The sequence below is a fragment of the Gossypium raimondii genome, chromosome 3 (genome assembly GCF_025698545.1).
Source record: "Gossypium raimondii isolate GPD5lz chromosome 3, ASM2569854v1, whole genome shotgun sequence".
NCBI classification, from domain to species: Eukaryota; Viridiplantae; Streptophyta; class Magnoliopsida; order Malvales; family Malvaceae; genus Gossypium; species Gossypium raimondii.
The window spans coordinates 34,083,912-34,094,360 of NC_068567.1; the positions used below are offsets into that span (position 1 = coordinate 34,083,912).

The following is a 10,449-nucleotide window of genomic DNA, read 5'->3' on the forward strand; positions in this document are numbered from 1 at the left end:
CACCATCCCAACGAGATACAAGATTCAAATCCCTTATAAATTTACTCCCAACATGGGATCGATTCGCCTATCCAAATTATTACCTCTAAAAGTATTCCCCATTTTCTCGCAACCACACACTGCTCATTAGAAGACTACTAAGCTTACAGAGCCAGATCCCAACCCATCTTAGATATTGCATACCCTAACATCATTTTGGCCTAATAGAAAGAATCATTGTCCCTAACTGTCTATAGAAGAAACAAAACAAGGTTAAACGCTAATATTTAAAATTGACATGGGAACAAATTCCAGCAAAAAACATCATTTTTTTCTTTCTTTCAAAGGTCATCTAACATCCAACTGTACCTTTATATGCAAATAGGTACACAACCCCTTCCCCAAATTGGACTCGTCAAACTCCAAAAAATTCCTAAGAAAACCCCTTATTTGACGTGCTAAAGACTCAGTGAAGAAACCTGGTGGAACTTCATGAATTTGAACCCAAAAAGTCACAAGAATTAGTGGCACCTTCAACAGATCTTCCCTCTCACCCAGACGACGTAGCATCAAGAGGTGATTATTAAAAGTCCACGGAGACCCTTTTATTACGCTCTCCAAATCCATTTCTATGAAAGAACTTAAACAAAAACCTTTTCTCCCCTATATTTGAGATTTGGACCCCTTTAACCGAATGCCATAAATTTGCCATCGTGCTTCTCATTGCTGAAAAATGAATAACACTTACAGTCAGAAAACACCCAATCAGACATAAATCAACAACATTAGGTACAAAATCAGGATCCATCTGTGCCTGCAATATTTCTTCCTCCTCATCATTTAGTGATAGATCTACCAACTCTTTTTTCCATGATTCTACAACCTAAGATGATTAGAGAGTAGAGTAAAAAAGGTAGAAAATAAAATAAGAGCAGCACCGTCAAACTACAAAGAAATAATCAATATAAAACGAACTAAAACCCAAAAACATACTAGAAACAATAAACAGAGGCATGCTAAGGTAACAAGACTTTCTTTCTTTTCATTAACCTTAATTTCTAATTAACTTGTGATCAATTAAAAATTAGTTTAACCCTTGCTTTATTTAATAACTAAAGCCCAATAAGCATTGTCCATATAAATCACTTTTAGTTTGGGCTAACTTTTACCATAATAAATAATAATTTTTTCTTATTATTTATGTCCATAATATTCAACAATCTCCCAAACTTGATCACATAATTTTACTATTTACATGTCATAATACAACCATATGAGCTTAAAACTTTACTATAATAATCACTATAACTCAATAAGGGTTCTACCTTCTTCTTATAAATAAATGACACCGGTAGAGATATTAACCCAATTTTAAGATATTGTTATTCTACCAAAAATAAAAAGAATTTATTGTCAACTATTACATTTATGTTTTCGGAATAACAATTCTATCGGTTTCTATTAAAAAGAGAGAATTTTTGTTTTCACCCCAAAAAAAGAGAAATTTTTTTCTAGTTTTGTGTTTCAATTAAATTGGTTTGAGCTACACTCGAAACAGTTCATGGTACGAGAATGGTGGAGAAGATCGTTTGGTTAAAAGCTAGGATCAACGAACGTCTGCTAAGCTAAAAACACAAGTACAAATTCGATTAAGGTTTATTATTATAAATATCACAAACTGGGTCAATTTTTAAAATTTTAATTTTCTGCCATGCAAGAAAATCGTTTTGAAATTGAATTTTTTCCAAAAATTGGTATCAGAATGCCAGGTTGTGCTTGGTAATGATGCGATAGGTGTTGAGTTTATGGTTATACACTCAAGATCTTCTAGTTAAGTAACTCCCCACAGAGCTCTACTTAAGTTAGAATGATGGTCAAACGTTACATGCTTATTAGTGCATGTAATTGCCTAAGGAAATAGGCTCGTGTACTAATTCTATGGAAATTCATGTTCTTACTTGTTGATCATGATCACCCCACGGTGGCTTGATTCAATAGGTGTGGGAAATATCGTTGCAACAACTTATAAATGTTTTCAAGGTTTAATGTAAGACGCATGCATCATCTTAGTGCATACTATAATGTTGCAAAATGTTTTTAAACATTTGCTTAATATAAAAATGTTAATATATGAGTTTTTTATTTTCAGTCTGAAAATGGCACCAACTCCCTTATTGAATATACTCATTGAAAACAAACTGAATGGAAATAACTATAAGGAATGGAAAATGAACCTGATAATTGTCCTAAGTTGTGAGAAACTTAAAAAAGTTCTTGATATTAAGTGCCCTTCAGCCACTCAAGCTGAGGCTAGAAAATGTTGGGAAGAGTCTGATGAGATAGCTCGTTACTATATGCTGGCAAGCGTGACCAATAGTCTGTATAAGCAACTGGAGAGTTATAAGACTGCTAAAGCGATTCTAGATAAGCTAGAGGACATGTTTAGAGGCCAAGCTACATTGGCTAAACAATTTGCTATAACTTGCTTAATGAATTCCCAGCAAAAGCCTAGCACTCTGGTCAAAGACCATATGATCACTCTTATGGGCTACTTTGTCGAAGCCGTGAACAAAGAGGCCAATATGGACCAGAACACTCAAATTGAGATAGTCTTCAAAAGCTTATCCAAGGATTTTGGTGGTTTTCGAGCTGTATATAACCTTGGCAACAAAAACCTGATGCTCACACACCTCATGAAGGACTTACAATCATATGAGTTGATGTAGAATGGTGATCAGCTAGTCCAAAAAAGCGAATATAGTCATCGCTTCTTCCTTAAAAAAGAGGGGAAAGCAAGCTAAGAAAGGCAAGACTAAGGTCTCTGGGCCACCACAAGTGAAAAGGAAGATAACCAAAAAGCCTAAAGACTTATCTAAGTCTAAATGTTTCTTCTATAGCAAGAAAGGGTACTTCAAGGCAAACTCTAAAGAGTGAAAGGAATACCTAGCAACCAAAGGAAAGGTATGAAACTCTTGATGATAGAAGCTTGTTTAATGGAAAATTCAATAGACTACTAGGTCATTTATTCAGGAGCTACTAATCATGTTTATGTTTGTCTAAAAGGGCTCGAGGAGATAAAAGATCTTAAAGATAAGATCTTAAAGATAAGAGCTAATCATTGTCTGAATCAGTGAGGATGTACATCTTTATTTTGATCATTTTAGGAAGATTATTTTAAGAGACATTTTCTATGTGCCAAGTTTCAAAAGAAACTTAATTTTCGTTGCATGTTTATATAATAACGACTTAACCGTGACTTTTAATAATGGAATTGCAATATTTAGAAATCGTAATCTTATCTATAACGGATGGATGTCAAATAATCTCTATTTTATCAAATCAAAGATGTACATACTACTTGAGACTAAAATATCGAATAAAAGATTTAAAACTTCTCACTCTAATAAGGCGTACCTTTGGCATTTGAGATTTGGTAATATTAATCGAGAAAGAATCACTAAACTTGTGAAAGATGGCATTTTAAGTTCACTTAAAGAAGTTCATCTTCCACAATGTGAATCTCACTTGGAAGGTAAGATGACTGAGCAAACTTTTAATGCAAAAGGAGCGAGGGTCGAAAAAACCCTAAAACTTGTGCACATTGACGTATGTGCCCCATGAGCATTAGTGTAAGAGGTTGTTACGAGTATTATGTAAATTTTATTGATGACTATTCCAGATATGGGTATGTATATTTGATACATCGTAAGAGTGAAACCTTTGATAAATTAAAAGAGTTTCGTGCGAAAGTGGAAAAACAACTAGGTTTACCCATAAAGACAATTTGCTTTGATCAATGTGAGGAATATTTATCTGATGAGTTATTAAGGTACCTCATAGAGAATGGGATTATATCCGAGTTAACTGTTAGAAATGGTATGTCCAATGTTAAGTTATTTGAAGCTATCAATCTCTTTTTGGGGATACGCTGTGCAAACAACTTGCTATATTCTAAATGATGTGTCAACTAAGGCAGCATTGAAAACCCCATATGAATTGTGGCATTTTAGAAAGCTGAATTTTAATCATTTTAGGATTTGGGGATTCCCTGTCCACGTATTAGATAAAGATGCGAGGAAGTTGGATAGAATTGTACATGTTTGTAGGATATCCAAAAGGAACAAAGGGTGGTTTGTTTTATAACCCGAAAGAGTAAATTGTTATAGTCTCAACTCATTCTACTTTCCTTGAAGAAAGTTACATGAATGACTTCAAACCTTAGAGTAAAGAGGTATTCGAGAAGCTTTTGGAAAATATACAAAACCCTATGGAAACATTTCCAGAACTAACTCCTAATAGAAAACTTGCAAACGATTAGCAATATAGGGAGCTTCACTGTAGTGGGAGGGTCTCGCGTACGCCTGAGTTCTTCCCATCTGGCCGAAGTGTTCTTAACACTAAGTCTATCAGATAGGAAAATGATGATCCACTCACATATGACAAAGCGATGCAGAATGCTAATTTCAAGCTCTAGAAAATAGCTATGAAAGCTGAGATGGACTCTATGTATTCCAATTCAGTGTGGAAACTTGTATACTTACCGGAAGGTATAAAACCCATAGGGTGTAAGTGGATATATAAGAGGAAAAGAAATGTGAATGGAAAAGTGGAAACTTATAAGGCCAGACCTGTAGCAAAAAGTTTATACATAAAAAGAAGGTATCGATTACGAAGAAGCCTTATCTTCGGTTGCCATGCTCAAGTCAATCCGCATATTACTATCCATTGCAGTAGCTCTCAATTATGAGATCTGGAAAATAGATGTCAAGACAACATTTTTCAACAACTATCTTGAAGAGAGCATCTACATAATGCAATCCACCGGATATATAGCTAAAGAAAATGAGCATAAAGTTTGCAAACTACTTAGATCTATATATGGACTTAAGCAAGCATCCCACTCATGGAATCAAAGATTTGATCAAGCAGTTAAGAATTTTGGATTTGATCAAAGTGTAGATGAACCTTGTAATTTATAAAAGTTTAGGTGATGGAAAGATAGTCTTTCTCCTTCTATATGTAGATGACATTCTACCATTTGAAAATGATGTAGAGACATTGTCATCGGTTAAAATGTGGTTAACCCAACAATTTAGTATGAAAGGCTTGGGAGAAACTAATTTTGTTCTAGGTATTTGAATATTAAAGGATCGAAAGAAAAAAGTGATAGCACTATCTTAAGATTCATACATAGACAAGATATTGGAGCACTATGCAATGACCAATTCGAAGAAGGGAAATTAACCTTCTATAACGAGTTTTCATGCCTCTTTAGAGGACTATCCTAAGATAGTGGAAGAAAGAGAAAACATGAAAAAGGTTCATTATGCTTCGATAGTAAGAAGTATCATGTATGCTATGCTAGCACACACTCAGATATCTATTTTGCAGTAGGGTTGGTAAGTCGATATCAGGCGAATCCAGGACCAAGCCACTAGTAAGCAGTTGAGCATATACTCAAGTATTTACAGAGAACGAGTGATTATATACTTGTGTATTCCAGAGGAGATCTTAATCTTATTTGATATGCTGATTCTGACTTCAAAATGTGCCAGGATTCGAGAAATTCGACATCAGGCTGTATTTTATCATAGACGACGGGTCCATAGTGTGAATAAATGTCAAGCAGGGTTGCAGTACTAAGTTCACTATAGAGGAGCGACTATGAGGTATGGAAAAAGTTATGTAATAGTGTGGATATAGCTAAGGCTCAAAGAAACCACATAAAGACAAAATGCATTGATACAAAGTATCATAAGAGAGATGATAGTGTTTGACAGAATAGTGGTTGTTGTCAAAGATTACATATGAGAACAAACCCTGGGGATTTGTTTTTCCAAGGCTCTACTAGCTAGAGACCTCTTTAGGAAACATATGGAGGGACACAAGAATACAAAACATGACTTATCTACTTCACTAGGGCAAGTGAGAGACTATTGGATATAGTGCCCCAAGTGTAGTATTTTCGTCTAAATACACTTGTAATTTTTTGAACAGATTAGTTAATAAAATTATTCATGAATTACATTAATACTTTGTATATTTTCGTCACATGTTTTTTGTATGCAAAGCAAAATATAAGCAAATGTTGCTTAATGGTTGTCTAATGTTTAACTAATACTAAGCAGTATTACGTGGTCAGATTGTAATACAGAAAGACAACTTCCATTAGCAGACGAACCTAAACATGTCCTTAGTCTAATCTAAAATGAGAAAATCAATTGAAAGACTAATATGCCATCTATCATGGAGATGCTTTGTATTAGGCGTCGGAGCGGACGACTCCCAGAAGATAGAGAGATAGATGTGACTGAATGGACTGATAGTATATCGGACTAGACCCAAGTAGAATAGATCCTGAATCCATTTATTGATTTATTAACTTGTGACGTTCACAGTATGGCATACCTAAATCCTGAGTGGATGATAGACTATGTATGCGTGACTCGTACACTTTGATGTAAGTAAAAGCCTGAGTTCAAATAGATAAGGAACCAAAAGCTGGTGCTTTGGTGTACGACTTCTACAATATGTAGCGTTATTTACAACCGTGGAATTCATAGCCCAAAATAATGGAATTCATAGCCATTCACAATACTATTGTGAAATGACTTCATGACTAAATGAGTTTATAATTAATAGGCAAAAAGTTAGAAATTAATTATAAATCATTTGAGCCTTAACTACATATGTCCAATAGACCGCTCCTCTAGCTCATTGAAAATAATAATGAATTACGTGTTTGAATAAAAATGAACAAAATGAATAGGAAAAGAGAAATGGGAAACATTCAGGTACCGTTATGGTTTTCTCTGAAAAGGAGCAATGAAATCATTTTGAAATGAATGTAGGTTTCCAAAAATAGAAATGGAAATGGAAATGAAAATGGAAATAATCCATTTTCAATCCTATATTGATTACTTAAAAAATGATTGGAAGAATGAGTTTATGTTTTGGATTGTTTTGAACCCCGAAAATGAAAATAAACCATTTGGTCATAGTGAACATGTTGAGCATATTTTCTCTAAATTTTACTAGGGAAAAATCGTCAAAATTTTACCAAGATTAAAATCATTAAAAAAATTTTGGGGTAAAATAGGGATGAGAAATTTTTTCTATATATAAATATTAAAGTTTATTTTGGGAAACAAAAAAAACTAAATTGGTTTGGGTCACATTACCGAGTATTAGGTTAAAAAGGCTCAGGAAGTACTCGTAATTGGACCTGATGAGAGAGAGGCCTAAAAACCCCTCATGGATATGAAGTGGGCAGCAACCCTAGTAGGAAATGCTAGGGTGTGCTGTCCACCCTAGTCCTATTCTATGTAGGATGTTTTTCTCTTTGTAATAAACCACTATAACTCAATAAGGGTTCTACCTTCTGTTCCTATAAATAGATGACACTAGGAGAGCTATTAACACAATTTTAAGAGGTTTTTATTTTGCCAAAAAATAGATAGAATTTATTCTCAACTATGACATATAATTTTTTGGAATAACAATTCTACCGATTTCTATTAAGAAGAGAGAATTTTCATTCTCACCCCTAAAAGAGAGAACTTTTTCTAGTTTTGTGTTTCGATTCAATTGGCTCGAGCCCACACTCAAAGCAATTAGTGGTACAAGAATAGCAGAGAGGATTGTTTGGTTGAACGCAGGGAACAACGAACATTTACTAAGCCAAAAAAACAAGTATGGATTTGGTTAAGGTTTATTCCTATAAATATCACAAATAGGGTCAATTTTCAAAATTTTAAATTTTCGCTATGCAATAAAATCATTTTCTAACTGAGATTTTTCCAACACCTTGCTCGAGCATTTAGCTTTTTTTTCCTGCACACATGAGATAATGAGAATACATTTGATTTAGGTTGTTAGTGGTACGAAAAAATAATGCATTGCAGCTTTCCACTAAGTACGCTGCATTTTCCTCATCCTTCGAGGGATTACCACATTTAAACAGTTACACTTCCCCATCGATTTTAATTATTTGTTCATTCCTCTCTAGATTGATGGTGGACTTGGATTTGGCTAAAAACGGTCTTCCCAACAAGATGGGAATCTCAAGATCTTCCTTAAAGTCAAGGGCAATGAAATCTACAGGAAATATAAGCCGTTTTACTTTGACTAATACGTCTTTTAGTAAACCTTTTGGGGTGTACCAACGAATTATCAACCAATTGTAGTGTTATCATGGTGTTCTTAAGTTCCCCTAATCTGAGCTTTCTATAAATAGGTAAGGGTATTAAATTTATACTGGCCCCTAAATCGCATAAGGCCTTACCAAAGTTTAGTTCCTCTATCTCTTAGGAATTTTAAAGATGCTTGGATCTTTTAACTTAAGGGGTACCTTTTTAGTGATGATAACACTACATAATGCATTTATACTTATTTGTTCCCCTTTTTCGGCTTCCTATGGCTAACAATGATTTTCTTTTAAAAATTTGGCTTATTTCAGAATTTTATCTATTACTTCCAGTAGGGGTAGATTTATATTTAGGGACTTAAATAAGTTAAGAAAACATAAAAATTCAATCTCGTTCATTTTCTTTTTGTCCTCAAGCCTTGATCGAATGATATAGATTTATTGCTTGACTTGATACTCTCCTTCGATTCAGGTTCTGCTACGTTTTCCTATTCATTCTGAGCATTTTCCTCAATTACAGAGTCATCCACAGGGCTATTTAATTTTTCTTTAGTTCTTTCTTCTAGAGCTGGAATACTTGGGCTTTCCAGAACTGTACCCAAGTATAGCGTAATTGCATTCACTTGCTACTTTCCATCTCTCCTAGGATTATTCTCTATGTTGCTTGGAATGCTTGTGATCCTATTCCTCTAAGAAGAATTCACCAACTAACTCAACTAAGCCTCTAAACTTTACATGCAACTGTCCATTTTCTTTTGCATTTGAGTCATTAGTGTTGTTAATTGTTTCATATCACCCTTCAACAAATCCAGCTCTTCTTTTAGGTCATGTGCATGGGGCTCATTATTTGTGTACCTCTACTCGTACTCCTTAGGCTTATCCATATGGGGTGCTTTATAAGGAGGAATCTCTTTGTTTTGATTGAAATTCCCTGCTTGGTTGCCTTCCCACTTTAGATGGGAGTGATGTTTCCAACCAGGATTAAAGGTATTGGAATATGGGTTTCCAACCCTACTTCCCAAATAATTTGCTTCCTCAGGCTGGTACTCAAAATAACCTCTCCATATTTCATTGTCACCATGACCTCTAGGTGAATAATTCCTAGTTTGATATGCCTCAAGAGTTAGTGGTTGGTTGGAACCCATCTCTAATCAGTTGAGCTTTTCGAGGATTTGCTGCTGATTATCTTCCTCTTGAACTACTTTGACCGTTGGGGGTCTTGGATGATAATTGAAACATTCTACCGGCCACATCTATGAGCTCATAGCCATGTCCTCTATTAAATAACAAGTTCCTTCATAGTTTTATTCATGAAAGCTCCTCTTGATTCTCTATCTAGCCCGAAACTTAGGTTTTCATCCAGACCATTGTAGAATATCTATATTTGTAGTCACTCGTGCATTCCATGTTGCAGACTAATGTCTACGAAACCAAATAAAATTATGACAAAGGCAAGTGCACCTATCAATAAATAGTATAGCTATGGTGAGCAAAGATATTGTTCCAATGAGGACTAAAAGTACTAGTAACTATCACCTTTCTATTATCTAACCGAAAAATTGAAGTGGCAGAATTAAACTAAAATTAACTATATTAATTAACTAAGAACTCAGCAAAGAAAAAATCAGTAAAATAATTGAATAATAACCAAGAAGGGAAACAACACCCATGAAAGAATCCACCTAGACTGCATATGTCATTATCAATTTGAATTGAACAATTTATTCACTTAATATCTTGATCTGTAAAAATCCCTAAATTATGCTAATATCTCTCTTTAAGACTGAGAGCAATTGACTCTAGCTTGATTAATTGAAATTTCTTTCTAATTAAAATCCCTATTATTGCATTAACTCGATCTATGGATTCCCCTATTAGATTTGACTCTAATCCGTTAGATTTATGTCGTCCTATTTCTAGGATTGCATGCAACTCCACTCAATTATGCTAAATCTACCCTTAAACAAGGTCTATTCCTCCTCTGAATTAAGCACATCAAACATGAATTAATAATCTTGAAATATTAAATCAAGAATTAAGCATGCATAACTAAGAACAAGATTCAAATATTTAAGAAATCAAAAGATATAATTCATTATAAGGTTATTCTCCCCTAAGTATTTAGAAAATTAGTTCATAATCACGAATAAAAACATCTCAAAGTTAGTATAACCACAAGAAATAAATAAACTCATAAAAGAACTTCAAAGAAATTAAAAGGAGATCTTCAATCTTGATAGAAATCTGCTTTAGAGTCGACTTCAATGGTATTTTCCGAGTTGTTTTCTTCAATATTCTCTAACATCTAACTTTTATCTTCTTAT

At 34.1% G+C, this 10,449-nt stretch overlaps 1 protein-coding gene across 1 annotated transcript; it reads left to right on the forward strand.

Annotated features, from left to right (window-relative positions):
- The first annotated feature begins 2,135 nt into the window (after nt 1–2,135).
- Nucleotides 2,136–2,705, forward strand: LOC128039940 (uncharacterized). The gene has a single exon (XM_052628880.1). The coding sequence runs from the start codon at nt 2,136–2,138 to the stop codon at nt 2,703–2,705; it is 570 nt and encodes a 189-aa protein (XP_052484840.1).
- Nucleotides 2,706–10,449: the final 7,744 nt, after the last annotated feature.

Excerpts from the sequence above, each read along its gene's own strand:
- LOC128039940 (XM_052628880.1), top strand. The coding sequence starts at position 2,136 with ATGGCACCAACTCCCTTATTGAATATACTCATTGAAAACAAACTGAAT.